The 20,545-nt window shown below is 43.4% G+C and overlaps 2 protein-coding genes across 2 annotated transcripts in view; one reads left to right on the forward strand and one right to left on the reverse strand.

The window, feature by feature from the left end:
* l3mbtl2 (L3MBTL histone methyl-lysine binding protein 2) overlaps positions 1-5,483 on the forward strand; it is a 16,057-nt gene extending 10,574 nt beyond the window's left edge. The window contains exons 14-18 of the mRNA XM_061705730.1: positions 97-179; positions 261-495; positions 2,185-2,244; positions 2,324-2,515; positions 2,603-5,483. Of these exons, the coding sequence (XP_061561714.1) occupies positions 97-179; positions 261-495; positions 2,185-2,244; positions 2,324-2,515; positions 2,603-2,673 (641 nt within the window). The 3' untranslated portion in view covers positions 2,674-5,483. The remainder of the gene's footprint in view (positions 1-96; positions 180-260; positions 496-2,184; positions 2,245-2,323; positions 2,516-2,602) is intronic.
* chadlb (chondroadherin-like b) lies at positions 2,631-20,059 on the reverse strand. Its single transcript, XM_061705729.1, has 11 exons — positions 19,996-20,059; positions 16,688-16,864; positions 15,575-15,769; positions 13,400-13,555; positions 13,180-13,325; positions 12,108-12,389; positions 11,810-12,029; positions 10,401-10,674; positions 8,823-9,235; positions 7,205-7,371; positions 2,631-6,988 (listed from the first exon to the last, which is right to left on the reverse strand). Exons 2-11 carry the CDS (start codon positions 16,862-16,864, stop codon positions 6,712-6,714), a joined length of 2,307 nt encoding a protein of 768 aa, XP_061561713.1. The 5' UTR covers positions 19,996-20,059; the 3' UTR covers positions 2,631-6,711.
* Between the last annotated feature and the right edge of the window lie 486 nt (positions 20,060-20,545).

Raw genomic sequence — 20,545 nt, forward strand, 5'->3', positions numbered from 1 at the left:
GTGATATTCTGAAGATGGTGAATTTTTGGGTTTCAGTAGATATAATCTATATGAATTAAACGAAAAAAATAATAACCCTCAGTGTTTATATGACAGGTTTTGATCTCAAAACCTTCACCTGGGAAAATTACCTGAAGGAGACAAATTCAAAAGCTGCACCACCACAACTATTCAACACTGTAAGGAATGAAGATCGATCAATGCCCAATCGCTCTTAGTTTGATTTCACAACAACTGCATGTGTTTCTGCACCTGGGTAGGACTATCCAGGTCATGGCTTCTCCCCCAACGTCAAACTCGAAGCAGTGGACCTGATGGAGCCGCGGCTGGTGTGCGTGGCCACGGTGAAGCGTTGCGTGGGACGCGTGCTCCTCATCCACTTCGACGGCTGGGACGATGACTTTGACCAGTGGGTCAACCACGAGTCCCCCGACATTTATCCCATTGGATGGTGTGAGCTCACCCACTACCAGCTCCAGCCGCCTCCTGGACTTGGTAGATCCTTAATCGCTACTCTCTCACATAAGAGGATTTATTAATATAAACTACTTAAACTTTATATAAACCTATTAAAGCACACTTATACTTATTAAATCACACGTGTGTTTGAACACAAAAGATGAACTGCCAGCATAACATGTACAGAAAATACTGTACGTATTACTGTATGGTTCTCTGTACATGCGTGTGCATTCAAGAGGCAAGCCCTGGGTGTTACAACCAATATGCTGTGAAAACCAATAACAAAACAATCGCTTCAAACGTGATACAGCATTGGCACGAACGATGAACCGCAATATAGCGGGGGACAAAATTCTGTTTTTGTAGTTTGTATTGGTGCAAAACTGCAAGGCATCGTAACGAGAGGTGTTTCTAATGTGTTGATTTCCTCATTCAGCCATTTGTCAAAATAATAGCGGTAATATGATATAGTTTAACTGTACACCACACCTGACTTTGCCCACCATCCATACAGTATGTTGGCAGATGAATAATGTACCTATGTGATTCTGTCTAACAAAACTAAGCATTATTATCCTGGTAAAGTAGGATTGGGCAAACGTTTGGTGCTCAAGGATCACAATTGATTTTTAAAAGGCTGGGCATTGGGAGATGAGGTAAGGGAGGGGGGGGGGGGTAGAATTTGCATTGCATTTAATTTCAATAGTTAATCATGCATGCACATATTTTAGTGTTATTTATCACTAATTTAGTTATAATTATTTACCAATTATTTAAAGTTATATGTTAACTTTATGGGTTATCTGTATGTAATGTATTTATTTTACTATTATTTTTAACATTTTGTTTTTACAATGAATCAAACAGTATTTAATGAGAAATAAACTTGAAAGTGTATATTTTAATTGACATATTTTAGGATTATTATTATTATTTTTTTTTAAATGACTTTCGATAACGTAATTCTCTGTGGGAAAGATTAAAGAGCAAAGCAGGTCCTATGTGGCCCGCAGGCCATGCTTTACCCACCCCTATTGAAAAGGCAGGCTTTTGAGAAAAAATATTATTAGAGTACAATAATGGGTGTGTGTAACTGTACAGTATATATACAGGCCAGCATTGTGTATGGGTGGTTAGCACATTCGTCTCACAGTTCTGACGTTGGGGTTCGAATCCGGGCTCCAGCCTTCCTGTGTGGAGTTTGTATGTGCTCCCGTGCTTGAGTGGGTTTTCTCTGGGTACTCTGGCTTCCTCCCACATTCCAAAAACATGCATGTTAGGTTCAATGAAGGCTCTAAATCGTCCATAGGCGTCCAAGTGAGGGTGAATGTTTGTTAGTCGATGTGTGCGACCATTCCTGGGCGCAACCTGGTTCTCACCCAAAGTCAACTGGGATCGTCTCCAGAACACCGACACTAGTGAGAAGATAAATGGATGGAAGGAGAATCAGTGTATATGTATGTACTGTGCCCTGTTTTCACTATATGAGGAAGTATGGTAATGAGGAGGTTCATTGAGATAGAATGTGTCAAATGCACTTCCGAATGTATAATGTGGACAGAGGAGCTAGACCTAAAAAAAAAAAAAAAAATGCTGAGAGGTCAATTACAGTATACAAAATTCAGATTTTATTTATTTATTTATTTTTTACCCCATATCGTAAGAAAAAAATAGGTTGTGCTTTTTAACTAAAACGACTGGTGCTTTCTGTGTCCCTTTTAGTAGTGGAAAACTATGCAGTACAGGTCAAGAAACCAAAGATGCCTTTGTTTAGGAACAAAAGTAAGTTCTTCCTGTCACCATCATACATTTTGTTTTCATACATGTTGTCAAGGCAAAGCTTCATGATACTTTGCTTCAGGACGGAAGAGGAAGAAGCGCTTGCACCCTCAACATCAAGCAAAAGAGGAAGAGGGTAATGACGACGACTACAATGGCGATCGACAACCGCCTTCGAGCAAAGCGACCGTCCAACCTCCATTACCGGAAAACACAACTTCTCCTCCGGACGTGCCCCTTGTTCAACTCAAAGGCGAACCAGAGGAGCAGGAGAGTAAGTGAACACAACCTGAATGAATATTCTTTAGCCGTATCTATCATATTTATGGCTATCTGCTGACTTTTTTTTCCATCTCTTCAGTCACTGCAGTGGAAGTGAAAGTGGAGGAGGTGGAGATGGAGAGTCCCATCTCCAGTCAAGTGCCAACATAACGCTTCAGGAAGCCTAGCAGAGGAACTGTGGAACACGAGGTCAAGCCTGGTGATTTTAGTTTATTATTTCTTTAACCTTTGTACAGAAGAAATCATGTTTTTAAGCAGAGACCCAGATGTAGACATAAGGGAACTGGAGACAGCAGGCTGGGATGGAATGCAAAAAACAAACCTCTAAAATAATGAGAGCTGAGAAAGATGACATTTCTAGCGATTTAGTTATTTCTAAACAATAAAAAGTTATTCATCGCATGCTCATTTACCTATTCTAAATCATGAATGTATATAATGTACAGTGTGTAGAAAAACTACCTTTTTCTCACGCAACAAACATTCATTTTGTGTAGCTGTGGTTGCATATGAACTATTTATATCTTTTCATTATGGGCCTGTCAAATCATGTGATTAGTGTCATTATAGGTTCTGTACACTGACAGGACTAAACATATTTGAACATTTTAAATTGTAAAAGATATCTTTAGCTCAAAAAATAAAGTCCCTGTAAAGTGCAAATACATGTCTTTGTAATTTGACACACCAGCACGAGGCCCCGGTCCACTCGCTGGCTGTCAAGTCAAGACTTTTTTTTCTCTTCCCCCTTCTTGCTATTCTTCCTTTCTCTACATTACATGCATGCACTCACAACCGACAACGAGGCGCTCCAGCAGACTACGCATCCATCCTTCCGTACCGCTTATCCTCACTAGGGTCGCAGGCGTGCTGGCACCTATCTCGGCTAATTCTGGGCGAAAGGCGGGGTACAGCCTGAATTGGTCGCCAGCCAATCGCAGGGCACATATGGACCAAAAAAAATCTTTCTCAACGTGTATACACACAGCACCCCGTATTGACAGAAAAAAACGTCAATATCAGCCTTCAAAATCAGTCATGCTGGCCGACTAACTATATTGTATTAACCATGAGTTGAGATTTGCCTCAGAGGGCAATAACGTCAGCATTTTACCATCCTCTGATTGGTTGGTCATAACATGTAACAGTCGTTTGGGTAATGTAGTTCTCTTACTGTGTGTCGCCTGGAAGCGATGTCGTCAGGCAGCACCTTTGAATAGCTTCCAACCAGATAGAGACATGGACGCAGTTGATGCAGTGCCTCTTTTCTTTTGTCACGCAACTTACCGTATTTTCCCGACCACAAGGCGCACCGTATTAAAAGGCGCAGTCGCAGTTATGGGGTCTATTTGCGTATTTAACACATACATAAGGAGCACCGTTTTATTGGGCGCAGGCATGGTAAAACATACGCTAGCTTAAAACATACGGTAGCATGCATGCACGCTAAAACAATGTTTTTAAAAAGGCAGCGGGCGCAAAACTGAGTAAGGTCGTAATTTATTGAAGTATTTAACAATGTATTCACGTTATTTTTTGATTAATCCTCATCCACAAATCCATCAAAGTCCTCATCTTCTGTATCCGAAATGAACAGCTGGGCAAGTTCTCAATCAAACATGCCAGGTTCCCTCTCGTCATTGTCGGAGTCGGTCTCGCTGCCCTGCGGCTCCTCAGAAATGATGCCGACTTTTACGAAAGCTCAAACAACAGTGCAAGCAGACACATTAGCCCAAGCATCCACAATGCATTCACAAATTGTGGCGTAACTCGCCCGGCGCTGCCTCCTAGTCTTAGTTAAACTGTGTTCGCCATCTGTCATCCATCGCTCCCTCGCAACTTCACGTTGAACGCCCGCCCTGTTTTGTCCAGCGGTTGGAAGTCCTTCGTCAAGCCTCCCGGAATGATGGCAAGCTCTGAGTTATTGCACTCAGTCGAATGGTGCCTGTAGAGACGCTTCTCCCGGCTGTTCTTTGCTCATTCTTTGCTGTTCTTTGGCGAGGTGGCTCGAGTTGGAAGACCAACTCAGGCCACCTCGCCTTGTTTCCGCGTAAACTCAGCTTCGTCTTCTTGACTCGGCGAAGCTCGTTTTCCTGCTTCCTCCACTTGCGAACCACGGATTTGTTGATCTTGAATTCTCTCCCGGCTGCTCGATTCCCATGTTCCTCCCCGTAACTAATAGCTTGCAGTTTAAACTGTGCTTCGTAAGCGTGTCTCGTAATGCACATACCGGCGCTATATACCTACTGGGGGCGTGCCTTGAGCGTCCTCTGTCACGCGCACCCTTCCCCCTTTAACGTCCGCATGCTGTCCTCAGCCACGTTCGCCTTCCTCTATATAAGCAGCTTGTCGGCAGGAAATGCTCCCACTCAGTCAAGCGGAGCGCTCATCACACAACAACTTTTATAGATTTTAGAACTCGGTGCACACATAATTATTACAAGGCGCCCCGTCCATTTTGGAGAAAATTTAAGATTTTTAAGTGCGCCTTAACGGCACGGTAGCCGACTGGTTAGCACATCTGCCTCACAGTTCTGGGGACCGGGGTTCAAATCCCGGTCCCGCCTGTCTGGAGTTTGCATGTTCTCCCCGTTTCCTCCCACATCCCAAAAACATGCGTGCTAGGTTGATTGAAGACTCTAAATTGCCCGTAGGTTTGAATGTGAGTGCGAATGGTTGTTTGTCTCTATGTGCCCTGCGATTGGCTGGCGACCGGTTCAGGATGTACCCGCCTCCCGCCCGAAGATAGCTGGGACAGGCTCCAGCAGCCCGCGACCCTAGTGAGGAGAAGCGGTAAAGAAAATGGATGGATGGATGGAAGTGCGCCTTATGGTCGTGAAAATACGGTACCTGGCAACGTGAGATCTCCTTTTTTGGTTTCATGTAAGAACAAATAGTTACTGCACAAACAGACTTAATACAATGTGGCTTGAATAAACAAAGAGCATTTGTCAAATACAGTACCAGCACTGGGTTTCTGCCTCATTTGTTGTTTTGCGTTTTTTTTTTTTTCCTCTTTCTCTGTCTATTCCCACTGCACGGACCTGAAATGTTATCTCAAGTTTGACTCGCAAGTCATCACATATTTATGCATTCAATAATAAGCATCTCTGTTGACTATGATGCATCCTATTTAACTTTGGTATGTTTTTATCGTGTTATTGGGTAAATATTAATTCTGAACCGTTCTAGGCAATCTATATGGCATAGTTACATGCTTTTATATTGCGTTTTTGTATGGTATTTATGGTTTCTACATTTGCGATGTAATTTGGATTAAATTTGGTACCACAGTACCCACTGAAGGGTCTGGTACCAAATGCATGCCTGCCACGAGTGGTGGTTTCTGGCATGTGCGTAATGTGTGGTTGCACAGAGTGGCAACGCACCACAAAAATAAATGCAAAGTGAAATGGTTTTCTGTTGCGTAATGGCATGAGACCTCAATCAGTGGCGTTTGTATGGGGCATTTGCACCCCTTTGTGGAGTCGCCCTCTGTAGAAGAGACGTAACAACACTCTAATCCCTAAAATAAAATTCAACACGCTGGGAAACAAAGCCAAAATTATTGCCATGAGGTTCCCTTAATTTTTTTTCCCCCATTTGTGGAATGCAAGATTATTTTTTTCCTCCTTAAATCTCATTATGCTTTGCTGTTGCTGTATTTTTATTTATTTAATCCACTCCCAAGATCCACTCCAGTGTTTCTTATTTTTATTTATTTTTTTATTAGGGTTGGTGTGTTGTGTGCTTGTCTGTGTGTTGGTGGCGGTGTGGCGGGCGCCAAAGGGGTGTCTCGCACAGGGTGCCATTCAAGCTAGGACTGCCACTGCTCTTAGTAGAGGCGTGGAAATGCAGAAGTGTTGGACATATTTTCCGAAATAGGCAGCTAACAATAGATTTACTTGGTTGTTTAATTTCACACTTGATGTGTGGGCAGGCACTCCAGAGACCAGACTGTTTGTATGTAAACAATAAAAAGTAAATTTGTTATTTGTCCCCTATAATCTTAGCAAATTAATTGTTGTGTAGTGGTTGGCAGCATCAGGCCAATTGTCAGTTCTGTATTGATGACCGCTTCAGATGGTAAAGGTTTGGAAAACATCTAATGCTATGGAGACTCTTCGCTGAGGACATACTGCAAACATGAAACTATTGGAGCTTTGGTTTAGTAAGCGCACAGCAGGTTCATGCTCTTTTCTTGGCCGCTTTCATCTTTGGGCTCTTGCGAAGTTTGGATTTGGTTTTGAGCATCTTGCCCTGCTTAACGCGTCCAAGGTGCATCGGCTTGGGTTTCGTCGCCTTGGGCGTCTTAGCGCGCTTTGGGGCCACGCTAGGAACAGAGGGAAGAGCTTCTCCTCCTGGACAGGCCTTGAAAACATGGACGTCTTTGACTCTACGACCCCTTAGCTCAGGTGGGTTGGCACAGGTGGCTCGTACCTTTAGGTTGACTTTCTCAATCCAGCTAGATGAAGAGGGGGGAAAAAATAACATTAAAGGGGACATATTATGGAAAATTTGAACCTGCCACAAATAGCACAAAACGGTGTGTAATGTCAAATCAATTATCATGCCCATCCCTCTGTCTAGTCTTGATTCATGAACACCAACAAATTCAAATTAGACTTTGCTACCCCCCCCCCCCAAACAATGACGAAGTAGAAGAAGAGTTGAGCCGTACAGGCGTAGTGGCAGTAGAGGGCAGTCGCACATCAGAGGGTTGTCCGCCAGGTTGATGACCTCTAAAGAGGAGAGCGGATGGAGGTCCGGCACCTCTTCCAGTTGGTTGCCCTCCAGGAAGAGACTCCTCAAACCTGGACCCAATCCTGCCAGGGAGCTCTGCGACATCTACAGAGGTAAAAACAAAGCCATACAGTAACACTAATGTTACTAATGCAGTAGTAAAGTCAATTATAGTAAATATTTGTATGGAAAACACTTCTAAGCTATAAATTAACTGATCAACAATCAAATGAAAAACAGTGCCGTGTATTCTTACGTTGCTGAGCAAATTAGTTCATTGTGTGCCATTGGTTAACTTGAAATGTCACAATTACAATAAATGGTATGTAAAACATGCTGGTGCCATAAATATAAAACAATCAAATAGAAAAATAGTAAGTTCGGTGGTAACTGAGTGTGCCTTCTTGTGCCACCTGATGACTTTTTTTTTTTTTTTTTTTTTTTTTTTTTTTTAAAAACAGTATTTGAAACTGCACTTTATACTTCCTTTTTCTATTTTGCTTCATGTATCATTCAGACAGACGTGAGGAAATCAATATTTGACAGCTTAGGTTTTGCAGTTTTGTTGTAATCATAATGCTTCGAATTCCTTTGCCCATGGCTCGCCAATTGACATTGGAGCAGCATTGAAAAACTGGCGCATGACAAAGTTTTTCTGTCCCGGACAGCAGTTCAGCATCCGTTTCACTAGTAGTAAAAGTTTAAGTTATCCATGCTAAGTTTGTCAAAAGAGGATCTGTTCTTGACAAGCCATACAGCAGGCAGCCTGCTACTACCAACACTGAAACACTGACAATACCAATAATTTAATGCAATAAATGGATAAAAAAAGAAAGCATAAATACATTTTTAAAAATGGCTAGATGAATGGTACACTACTCCGTGGGCCGGATTAAATAACGCCGTGTCACGGTGGCCATACTTTGCCCACCCCTTATTAGTATTAGTAAATTTTGCTTTAATAATCTACTGCAGGGCGGCACGGTGGACGTCCGGTTAGAGCGTCAGCCTCACAGTTCTGAGGACCCGGGTTCAATCCACGGCCCTGCCAGTGTGAAGTTTGCATGTTCTCCCCGTTCCTGCGTGGGTTTTCTCCGGGCACTCCGGTTTCCTCCCACATCCCAAAAACATGCATTAATTGGAGACTCTAAATCGCCCGTAGGTGTGACTGTGAGTGCGAATGGTTGTTTGTTTGTATGTGCCCTGCGATTGGCTGGCAACCAGTTCAGGGTGTACCCCGCCTCCTGCCCGATGACAGCTGGGATAGGCTCCTGCACGCCCTAGTGAGGAGTAGCGGCTCAGAAAATGGATGGGTGGAATATACTGTTGTTGGATAACCACTCTTTCTGAGAACTGCTTCACATCTGTGTTGCATGGAGTCGACCAACCTCTAGTACCTGTGAACTGCTACCCACGTTTGATTTGGAATAGAATGTGCAGTGTTCTCAATGCATTGGGGAAGGAAACAAGAGCTAGAGCTTTACTCCCATTTTTTTTTTTTTTTTTTTTTTTTTTTTATAAACACCTCTCTAATTCTGAACACAAGTGAAACTCACCTTCTCCAAACCCATATTATCCAAATAAAGCTCCCTCAGCGATTTCCCCAAAGGCTGGAAGGCATTTGACCCCACCCAGCGAATGGCATTCCCCGACAGTCTCAGGTCCTTCATGTTTTCCAAATTTCTCAGGGCTTCAGTGGGCACCTCTTTCAGCTTGTTCCCTGCCAGGTGGAGCGTATCGAGATCAGCGGCCTGCTCCAAAGCTTTCGGTGACACGTGGTCAACGGCGTTCCCCGTGAGGTAGAGGGCTCTGAGGCTCTCGGCGCCATTCAGGGCGTTCGCCTCGAGCTTGGCAATGGAGTTGTTTTCCAAATGAAGCGCGAGTAGACCGGGAAGCAGTTTAAAGGCTCCTTTCGGGAAGATTGTGAAGCTGTTCTTCTCTAGGTGGAGGTAAGTCAGCTGAGGGAGTCCTGTGGATTACAGGACAGGGGGACGGGGGGGGGGCTGTCAAACTTTTTTTCTTCGCAAGCCACATCATAGTTATGTTTGCCCTCAGGCCGATGGTTTTAAGAGTGAAACCATCTAAATGCAACCTGTGCAACAGTAAGCCACAAGTCACAGTTTGCTACATACTGTACCTTGGTTTTAAGGTCATGGCAAAACAAGCACTTTTGTCAACAGGAGCACATTTAATGACGTTTCAAATTAAACTTCACCAGCTTTTTTTTTTCCCCCTTAGGAAATATTTTTTCTTTTTAGAAAATGAACAATGAACACAAGTCAAATTTAGTAATATATAACAGTTGAAATATATTATTTTTTAGAAAAGCTCAACATCAATAGTTTGTCTTGTTTTTAGGAGATGAACAATAGAGAAGTCCAATTTTATAATACAAGACAGCTTAAATATTTTCTTTTTAGGAAAGTACAACATTTGTTGTTTTCTTGAGGAAATGAACTACGAAGACAATTTAATATATAACAGCTTCAATCTATATCGGGAAGTGCAAAATAAGTTTGTCTTCTTTTTAGGAACGACACAGATTTAATAATGAAAATTTAAATATTTATTTTTTGGAAGTGCAATAGTTTGTTTTCTTTTTAGTAAGCGAACAAAGTAGACAAGTGAAATTTAATAATTTAAATTTGTACGAAGTGTAACATTAGTTTGTTTTTTTAGGAAATGAACAGTGCAATTTTAAAATATATAACAGCTCAAATCTAGGAACGTGCAATGTCAATAGTATATCTACTTTTTAGGAATTAAATGATGCAGACAAGTGCAATAGTGGCAGTTTGGAAACTGAACTGTCATGCTATAAATCCACTAATAATGGCTTTTGTTATTGCTTTGAGCTGCACTGTGTTTGTTTACAGAGCGTCTGGCGAGAGTGTAAGGCAGTAATACTTCTTGTTTCTTACTTTCATGTTCTGCGTGGGAACCCTAATAATCACTCCATTATATTACAAAATTGCCCCTGTATTTGATTATTATTTGTATGTTGGATAACTAGTTTTGAACAGAAGTCAAGGAATAATTGTGTTAAGCATTCGCAGGCCGCCAGGACCGGACAGTAACCTCTGTGGTGTAGCTAATAAGATCTTCTTTTTATGTTAGTAGTCAAAATACTGTACCTTTAAATGCTTCAGGGCTGAGGGATGAGATGTGATTCTCTGAGAGGTACAAGTAAATGAGGGCCTTCATGCCGCTGAAAGCGCCGTCGTCCACCTCTACGACCTGGCAGCGCTGCAGGTGCAGCGACACCACCTGGGAGATGCCAGGGAAGCTGTTGCTTGGGATGTAGTGGAAGTTGTTGCCACGCAGGTCAAGGAGGCGCGTGTCGGGAGAGAAACCCCGAGGAACTTTGGTGTGACCGCGGTTCTCACAGGAGGAATGGTGCGTCTCGGCCTGATGTCATGGAGGAGATGGGGAAGTTGAAGTCGTTCTCCTTTCTTACCTTTAACACACTCGAATGACTTATTTCACTTTTTGGGCATCCAAATAAAGCTCATCGGTTGGAGCAGTCATTAAATGGAACTGTCGCAGTTGCCGATTGTTGTGTAACTTTTAAATTAATCCATTTCAGTTATTTCCAATGCAGTGCAGCATAAATAAAATGAAAATAAATGATGACTGTAAATAGGTCACGAAATAAATATAAATATAAATACAAACCATCAATAAAAGAGGAAGGCATGCCCACCAATATGCCAACTTGACGGTCTTGTGTATTCTGTATTAGATAATTCAACATTTTTAAAGCTCACAGAATTTATAGTGTAGCTACTTGTAATCATTATCATATACTGTACATACAATATATCTTTATTATGACATACCAGTATAATAGATTATCATTTGAAAAGTACATTTTCATTCTTCTCATTTCCTTACTGATTAGCTAGGAGCAGTGGCAGCTGGTCAATAGAGGGCGCTAGGGTGCCGCCCCACCGCTGCTGACTCACATTGAAAAGGACAAAAGTGAATGAAATGAAAACAAGATATTACTATAAAAATATTACAAATGACATGGTTAGCTAAATGAGTATGATAAACAGTATACAGTTGATGATGAGTAAAATTGATTTGTTTATATCTGATTGTCTCATTTTATGAGGCCACTTCCGGTTTAGGGAGCCTAGACGTTTGCCGTTTAACGCTGGTTAAATTGGGACATGAGCCGTGGGATTCTTTACAATGAGATCGATAGTACCGAGGTAGGTCGTCGAATTGTAGCACCCGGTTTGCCAATGACTCTAAACAAGTTACTGTTAAATCCTCCCACACCCATTAATGAAGGTCGAGTGAGCCGAGTCATTTCCGGCCAGTCTGCAGAGCAACCCCCCCCAAAAGAAAAAGAAAACCTCGTGAGCCGGGTCACTTGTATCTCAAAGCACCAATGTCTATGATATTTTGACTGACCTTTAAGTTGCCAAATATGGTTTCTTGTCCCAGAAAAAGCTACATACAGTCACTTCAGTTACTTTTGGATTGAATAAGCCCATTTTGAGTGACATTCTTGACAAAATAACTCTGCACTCACCTCACAGACACAGTTAGCGGGACACTTGACTTTGTCCTCCGGCTCCTCAGTGGGTGGCGGCTGTCTTCTACTTGCCTCCTCAAACTCTGCCTTCAGCATGGCCTCCTGGCTCTGACAGCGCAGCTCTGGAGGGTGGACAGCCTCCAGGATCTCTCCGGAGAGGTGCGAAGGTCCTGCGCATGTGCCTACCAGCTTCGCCTTACTACGGATTGCCCACTCCCTGTATCACAAGGAAAAGCCTCGTCAGGAGTGGGGTCTACAAAGTGTTGTTTGTGCGCTGACGGCGGCTTGCCAGGACCTGAGTGGACGCATGTAGCAGTTACAGTAGATGGGGTTTCCGGCCAGGTGGAGCCGAGCCAGCTTAGGGGTGCCTTCCGAGAACGGTTGGATGACACGTAGCTGGTTGTGGCTGAGGTCCAAGTGGGTGAGGCTGGGGGACTTGGATACGGCCGTGTTAGCCAGGTCCTGCAGGGACATGTGATCCAGGAAGAGGTGACTCAGCTTGGCCATGGACACGGAGTCCTCACCCAGGTACGTCATGGGGTTGTAGCTCAAATCCAGGCGGATCACTTCTGGCAATCTATGCAAAGAGAGGCCCATATGAAGTACCTGACGACAGTGAACCACAGCCCAGTCACGGTCATGCTTTTTTTGTTTTGTTTTGATTTTTGGGGGGGGGAACCTGTTCTTGGCTATTCTCGGAATCTCAGTGTATTTTGAGACGTTTTGTAATGCCCGAATACGCCCCAAGATGGCGCCAAAGCCCTGTCTAACAGAAAAGTCATACAGTAATTGGAGTCAGGGAAGTATGCTGAACTGGTATATCGTGACTGTTCTATTGACATTGAATAGAATTAAACAGTTTTTGTCACACTTTTGTTTTTCTGTGCTGCTCATTCTGGTGTGCCACCTTTGGCCAGTATAAGACAATCATACGGATATACTGCACTGGAGACTCAGCTCATTTCGTGGATTCTCAGTATGGTAGTCATAGTCATTCTCCTCAGACGATAAAGAATATATGCCTGTGAGCATTGTTATTTGGGCTGTCTACATGTGTTGCAGCACAGTTTGTGTTCAGATTGCCTTAAAGGGTAACAGCGTAGCTACATAGATGCAAATTGTTAGCCCATTTGTCCATGAAGTTTCCCATTGTATGTTAGCATTCAGGTAGCAGAGGCTCGTGTCTTGAAAAACCTGTAAGTCGGGTCTCTCATATCTCAAGGCACCACTTTTTTAACATGGGTACAACATTTTGGGAGGAGTCAATTATGGAGTTTTGTGCTATTGGTGGAAGGGCTTGATTCTTGTACCTTGCAAAAAGCAAGGGTTTACAGTAGTAGGTAGTGGCATGCTGGATACCAACCAACCTGGTCATGGTCTCGGTGGGAAAAAACTGCAGCTCGTTGTGGTCCAGACTGAGCCGGTTGAGGGTGAACAAGCCAGCGAAGGCTTCAATGTCCAAGTAGTTCAAAGAGTTGTGACTGAGACGAAGCCACTTGATGTTCTGCAAACCCTGGAGGGAGAAGGGACGATAGCCCTCTTTTTACAGAATGCTCACGTGGTGGTGTGTTGATGTCACGTGCGTACCTGGAAGGCCATGTTGGGGATGTAGACAAGTTGGTTGTGTGTAAGCGAGAGCAGGTTCAGGAAGCCGAGTTGGGAGAACGCTCCAGGCTGGATCTCCTCAACGCGGTTCCGGTCTATCGTGAGCTGCTTCAGCGAGGACAGACCGTCGAAGGACTCCTACACTCTCACGGAGAAAAAGAAAATGCTGCAATGACTGATGGGAATTAAGGTTTTGTTTGAGGCCATGTGAATCCATCCAGTTTCTAAATCACTCGTCCTCATTAGGGTCACGTGAGCGGAAGCCTATCCCATCTGATTTTGGACGGGAGTTACACCATGGACTAGTTGCCAGCATAGGATTCATATAGACCAGGGGTGCCCAAACCTTTTGGCTCAGGGGCCACATTCCCGTAAGAAAATTGTCATGCGGGCCAGCATTAATTTTGCATGGCTACCGACGAGGGAAATGCTTTTTGGTATTTTTATTTTACTGTTTTACTATACTGTCTGCTGCTAGGTAGATCTTATAACTGCCTGACCTGGATAAATGAAGGTTAAAATAAAAATTAATGAAATGCAAAATAAAGTATTTTGATGAAATTTGACTCAAAGTCAAACTTTATTCATCAGAATCAACAAACAACATGTTTGCATTCATGTGAAAGGTGATACTGAGATCTCGACTGCAGGAAATGGGGCAGGTCTGGCTCAAAAGCGGTGGTTTTAATGCGCAAGATGTCACGCAGGTGGGAGTCACTTAGTCTTGTCCTCACGCGGTTCTTATTCATGTTCATGACTGAGAATGTCTTCTCGCACAAGTATGTCGAGCCAAACAAGCTCAGCATTTTCTTAGCAAATGTACGAATCTCTTGGAACCTGTCTTTATCCAGCTGATGGTAAAAGTTGACAAGAGGGAGTCGTTGGTACCCGCCTGCGACACTCTGTGTCACACTGCAGCTCAATGAGCTCCAGCTGCAGGTGGGCTGGAACGTCACTGACATCCACGGAAACGGTTTGGCACATAGAACGTTTTGGTGAATAATACAATGGAGTTTTATAGCTTTACCTCCTTCTTCGCTTTCTTTGTGACACACTCCGGTTGATAATCCACTGTGCTCGCCAACCATGGCAGGTGCGCCATCCGTAATAATCCCCGTGATTATATTCCACTTTAATTTTATGTCATGTACGGCGGAACAAACAGAAGCAAATAAATCTTTCCCTCTTGTTTGGTCCTGAAGGCTCTGGAGGTCAAGTAGCTCTTCACGCACGTTCATTTCACTGTCCACTCCTCTCAAAAAAATCAGTAACTGAGCGCTGTCGGATGCATCCGCGCTTTCGTCACAGGCTCACGAAAACAATTCAAACTCCACTCCTTTTGCGTCCAACTGTCTCTTAATATCAGAGGAAACTTCTTCGCCTCTTCGTGACACAGTGCTTCGAGCCAGGCAAACATTGGCGAACTGTTGCTTTTTCTCAGGACAAATGTTCTCCACCATTTTCATCACACGGTCTTGAATAAATTCACCCTCAGTAAAAGGTTTGCAGTGCTTGGCAATCAGCGTTGCCACCTCATAGCTTGCCTTTGTTGCATTTTCATTCGACTCACTGGCTCTTGTGAAAAAGTGTTGCTGTGCCGCTAAACCAGCTTCCAGTGGCTTCAATTTTTCACTGCGTTCCGTTCCCAGTTAGCTAGTCGTAATTCGCATGTTCCGTCTGGTCGTGCCTCTTTATATTGAACTCCTTGAACACAGCCACAGTCTCTTGGCAAATTAGGCAGACGCAGTTGTTTCGAAACTCAGTGAAAAAATATTCAGACTTCCATTTGTCCTGGAAACGTCGGCCCTCGCTATCCACTTTCCTTTTCTTACTTCCAGTTGCCATTTTAGAAATGGGCAAAAAACAGATCATGCGCAAAACGGCCCCGCGAGAGTTCAGCCACAAGTTTACTGCCATCCTGTGGTGAAATATAAAATTGCGCGTGTATTTTGCACGGGCCAGTGGAAATATGAACACGGGCCGGATTTGGCCCGGGGGCCGGACTTTGGGCATATCTGATATCGACAAACAACCGTTCGAACTCACATTCCCACCTATGGACCATTTAGTCTTCAGTTAACCTAACATGTATGCATCATGATGCCATGTATTATAATTAGATCACTGAGGCTTTATAAAGTTGCTGTGCAAGACCACCTGGTAGAGGATGTCAATGTTGTTGCTTGCCAGGTTGAGGAAGACCAGGCGGCCGAGGCCTCGGAACGCGCCCTCCTTCACCCTACGGATGTTGCAGCGCTGCAGAGACAGGTGAGTCAGGTACGGGGTGTGTCTGAACGCTCGGGTGGGGAGTTCCTGGATGTCGTTCCCTCGAAGGTCCAATTTCACCGTGATCTACGCAGGAAGAAAAGCAAGTGAAGCTACATGCATCGTAAATGTACAGCGGTGCCACGAAATATGAATATAATTCATTACGTGACCGCTGACCGTGCTCAGAACTCAGAAATGCTATTAATCGGCTCCAACAAAAATTGTTGTAATGTGTATTTTAATGAGGGGAAATTACCCTCTACAATATTGTACTTTATTTTAAAAAAAAAAAAACATACAATTATGACATAATTAAATAGAATTAAAATAATTAACCCGTTTTTGTCACACTGCATTAAAGGAATGGCCATTGTGCTGCTCTTTCTGGTGTGCCCACCTGGACCACCTCGGGGCACTATCTCATCATTACAGCACTAACATTAGTCGTTCTTTGCAGAGGATAAGGAATATATGACTGAGTACTGTTGTATTCTCTGTCCACGTGAGTTGTTGCACTGTTTGTGCTCAATCTGTTGCTTAAAGCACTGAAACGTTGATGCTATTTAGCATTGGCATTAAGCTAGCGGACTGAAAGGCTAAGCCACGTGGTTGTTTTAAATACACAGTGTAATTCTATTTGTTTTGTATTTAATTTGAAAGTAAACTTCAACTGCGAGCGGCAATAAACAGTTCGAAGCTTCCTTTTTGAAAAATTGTTCACGAGTTACCAAAATGCTGCTTATTGTGAAGTGAGTTGAGTTCACTGCCACCATACAGTGCTTGTATCTCAAGTCTGTGCTCACAAGTCAAAGCAGAAAAACAAAAACAAAAAACGGCAGAAGGTATCGTGTATCTGCAAAAACCTGTCCTACTGAGCACAAATTCAGCAAAGGTGAGTTCTTGAGGGAATCACAGCGGTTAGGTTAAAAAGAAAATCAGCAAATTTGCAAATGCAACTACACAGGGGCTGACTGTAATTGTGTATGATACTATCATGAATACCTCGTCCACTGTGGGAGGAACCTCAGTCAGGTTCTTGTTGACGCAGGCGACGCTTAGCTGGATCTGGTCGCACATGCACTGCTGGGGGCATTTGGCAGCGTACGCCGCGGGGAGGAAGAGGAACGCGAGGCCAAGCAGCGGGACCCATGGGGTGTCACGAGGGACCTGGGAGTACATCTGAAAGGCCCAATAAGAGGCTTTTCCTCAAGCACTTTATATGGTGAACGTATTTGGCAGTGAGACACAGACAGGCTTTATTTTCGAATATGAACAAAATGAGCTGCGTTCTTCCGAGAGGACACTGATGGCGACTTTGATTGACATTAGGATTCAGGACCGCACAGAAATGTCATTCATTTCTTTTACCCCTTGGATACTGTCAATTGTATAGTATTGAAGATGTAAAGGATCCATCTTATCCATTTACTGTAGTTCTTGTCCTCGTCCCAGCTGTCTTTGGGTGAGAGGTGGGGTACACCATGGCTCGGTCGCGGAGTGATGTGAGAAATCATCAAGTGTGCCATGAAATATCATCTAATTTACTACAAATAATGTATCTCTGTTCCCTTATCTATGCCAGCGACATATAGTGATAGGCAGAACTATTAAATGCATGTCCACCACCACCACACATCATCATTATTGTAGTAAAACTTTTGTTTGGTGGTGCGCCGTGATATTTTTAAAATGTAAAGCTCGATAAAAGTTGGGAAACACTGCACTAGATTTGATGTAACGACTGTATATCACACTGTACAATTTTTATTTATATTTGCTTTCTTTGTCTGTTGCCAGGTTAGCATTGCAAAATATAAATCTGTTCTCAATTGCCTTACCTGGATGATTTAAGGTCAAATGGAAAAAAAAAAAAAAGGTCACATTTGCTGCCCCATGTGAATAAAAAAAAAAAGGTGTCTGCATTTTCTATAGTCTCCTGTCCTAGAACTGCATTTTAAGCCATTGAAATTATATATTTTTAACACTTTTTTTAAACACTATTTTTCCAATATCCCAAAACTTAAACAAAACTCTCAAACAGTTTACATGACTTACATTAGATGGGGAAAACAGCATTTATTTATTTTTGGGGGGTCTTTTCTCCCTTTAATTACATACCACTGTTGTCTCCCAACTAACTTGAGAGTGAGGGACAATTGTTATAATCTCTTAACGGTGAAGCAGACATCCTAACCACTACCCCACCATGCCGCCCTAAATAATCTTGAGCAGTGTGTTCCCCAACCTTTATTGAGCCAAGGCATAAAGTACATGAGGAAAATGTTGCAAAAAAAAAATGTAAATGCACTGAAATAATGACCTCTCGATTTACTCTCAAATGTACTCGGGTAATGTGAATGCCTGTTTTAGTTGAACACAACACAATCTGTTGTATGAATGGCAACAGGTTAGTTATACCTTCTACCATCTAGTGGATGAGCATTTAATCGTTCTGCCTGTCACTATACGTTGCTGGCTGGCATACATAGATGAACAAAGATACAATTGTAGTAAATCGGTACGTTTCGGACCAATTACTGTCAGTGCAACTGGATCATTTCCAATGGCACACCAAGTGATCCCTCATGTCGCAATAGTTGTTGGGAATCTACAGACACCCGTTTGTACAATATTGTCTGAACGATCGTGTAGGAATTTCATTTTTATTGCTGCTGTTCCATTAGACATAATAATGCCTCTGCACTTTTAGGGGTGGGGCTCTTGGGGGGTGGTGGGGGTTATTGCCACTTTGGCAAGATGGGCCAGCCCCAGTGTTCACTGGAATGCATTAAAACCACATTCCCATGTTGGATCAACCGCCTTGATCCGCAACAATGGACTCGGAAAGCTCCACATTATGAAATTTGGAGTCTCAGACGGGGTCGCTCATGGTGTAACGGTTCATTCGCCTGACTTTGGTCCACGCTGGGTCACTTCAATTCCCACTCGGCGACAATGTGAAAGGTTGTCTGTCTCGATATGTGGCCTGTGATCGACTGGTGACCAGTCCGGGGTCAGTTGGGGGTCAGCTCCCGCTCACCCACAAGCCTAATGAGGAAGCATTTTAGATTATGGACTAACGGAGTCTTAGATGGGGAATAAATACTCAAAGGCCACAAGTACACTTACACAATTACAATATTGTACTTATCAGTGTGTTTATTATCAGACTAAGAGGTCCACTATCCATTTTCTATGGCGCTTGACCTCATTTGGGTTGCTGGCCTAACCTAGCTGGCACCCTGGACTAGACTAGTAACCATTCACATCAACACCACAACAGTGTTGTTGTCAGTGAACCTTGCAAGCATTTTTTTTTAAATGTGAGAAACTTAAGTAGCTTGGAGAGCATGCAGATTCCACAAAAGAAGGCCGGAGCCACAATTTCAATCACTAATCACTTGGGCGCCTTGCTGCAAACTGAGAGTCGTTTCTAAATAATAATAATTGCTTTTCATTATGATGCATCACACGGCGAAATACAATAATCACAATAATAAAGCTGACAAATGTCAAGGCACACTTTTGATGCAGTTCATGCAACTGTGCAGGTATATACCTAGTACAGTGTCCACGATTGAAACTAAGATGGTTGCTGTTTTAGCAAAGGTGACAGACAGCCAGTGTCCTCACATCATTTTACAAGCATCAAATGTTTTGTCCTCAAGGTCAAAAGAGAGAGCGAGAGTGGGGGCAAGATATTAGAGACGGAGGAATTCCTCCGGCAGGACTGTTTGTGCGCACCCCCCCCCCCCCCCAAGCCCCCGAGCCCCCGAGATCAACAGTGCAGACTGCAGAGGAGCACGCGTGCAGCCTCGGCTGTTGTGCACAAAGACGCCCAGTGTCTCTCCCGGGCAGCCGGTGCGGTGCCAAAACGTGTTTTCCACTAAAGGTGAGTGTGCGCGCAAGAAGTGGGAGATGTCCATCAACTCTAAGTGTTTAACCTGTAGGACGATGCTTATTGATTATTTATACGCGCGACTGAAAAAAAAAGTGTGTGTGGGGGGGGGGGGGGGGGGGGGGGGGAGTCATATTTGTTTATCACGTCGTTTTCCGAAAACGCCAACAACTTAACATGTAAAAGCAAAATACATTTACAGCAGTTAACGCACGGCGGTAACTGAGCATGCCTTCTTGTGTTGCGCACCGTTCGTAACCTCGAAACGTCGTATGTCGGAACTGACGTAGATTTCCTCAAACATTTGCATGTATCACACGTGTGGCAGTCTTAACGCTAAACCAATTCGGTATTTTGACACGAGTATGACGAATGTAACCCAAAAAGCAAGTTGGCTGGAAAGTGGACTCACCTCGGTTCCGTCCAGTCGGCGGCTGGTGGGTTCTGTCGGCAGCCTCTCATGGACTGCTGCCCCCCCTCCCCCTCTCCCTCCCCAGTCCAAAACAAACTGGGTTTATCCCCTCAGTCTCACTAACACGCCCACTACACACCGCACACTGCTACTTGCTCATAAGTCTGCACGAGGACAAGCACCAAACACAATATATTGTTGCATTCATAACTGTAACTGTATAACTATGAAAATCAAGAAATCATAGGTCATTTCATAACAGAGAAAACCAGAGTCAGGTTTGTTGGATGGGTTTTATTTGTGAAGTTTCAGTACAAATCAACATACGTTACTTTACACGCTATTACAGAGTATTCCCTTCCAATGCTCAAATATGTACTATATATATAATAAGAATAATAAATACATGAAGTAATTGTGGAATTGCACACGAGACTCAAAGATGATCACGTGACTATTTTTTTTCTCTCCATGAAGCCTGATGATGAATGACAAAAAGTATCATGGTGTCCAGTCAGCAACTTCAAACATCGAATAAGGGCGAAAACAA

Source organism: Phycodurus eques, chromosome 19 (genome assembly GCF_024500275.1).
Source record: "Phycodurus eques isolate BA_2022a chromosome 19, UOR_Pequ_1.1, whole genome shotgun sequence".
NCBI lineage: Eukaryota > Metazoa > Chordata > Actinopteri > Syngnathiformes > Syngnathidae > Phycodurus > Phycodurus eques.

Bases quoted from the DNA above. Each gene is read 5' to 3' on its own strand.
- chadlb (XM_061705729.1), bottom strand. From the start codon at position 16,864: ATGTACTCCCAGGTCCCTCGTGACACCCCATGGGTCCCGCTGCTTGGC. The intron at 13,326-13,399 runs GTACGCACGTGA...TTCTCCCTCCAG, and splicing joins TCCCCAACATGGCCTTCCAG to GGTTTGCAGAACATCAAGTG. The intron at 6,989-7,204 runs GTACGGCTCAAC...CTCTTCATCTAG, and splicing joins CCTCTACTGCCACTACGCCT to CTGGATTGAGAAAGTCAACC.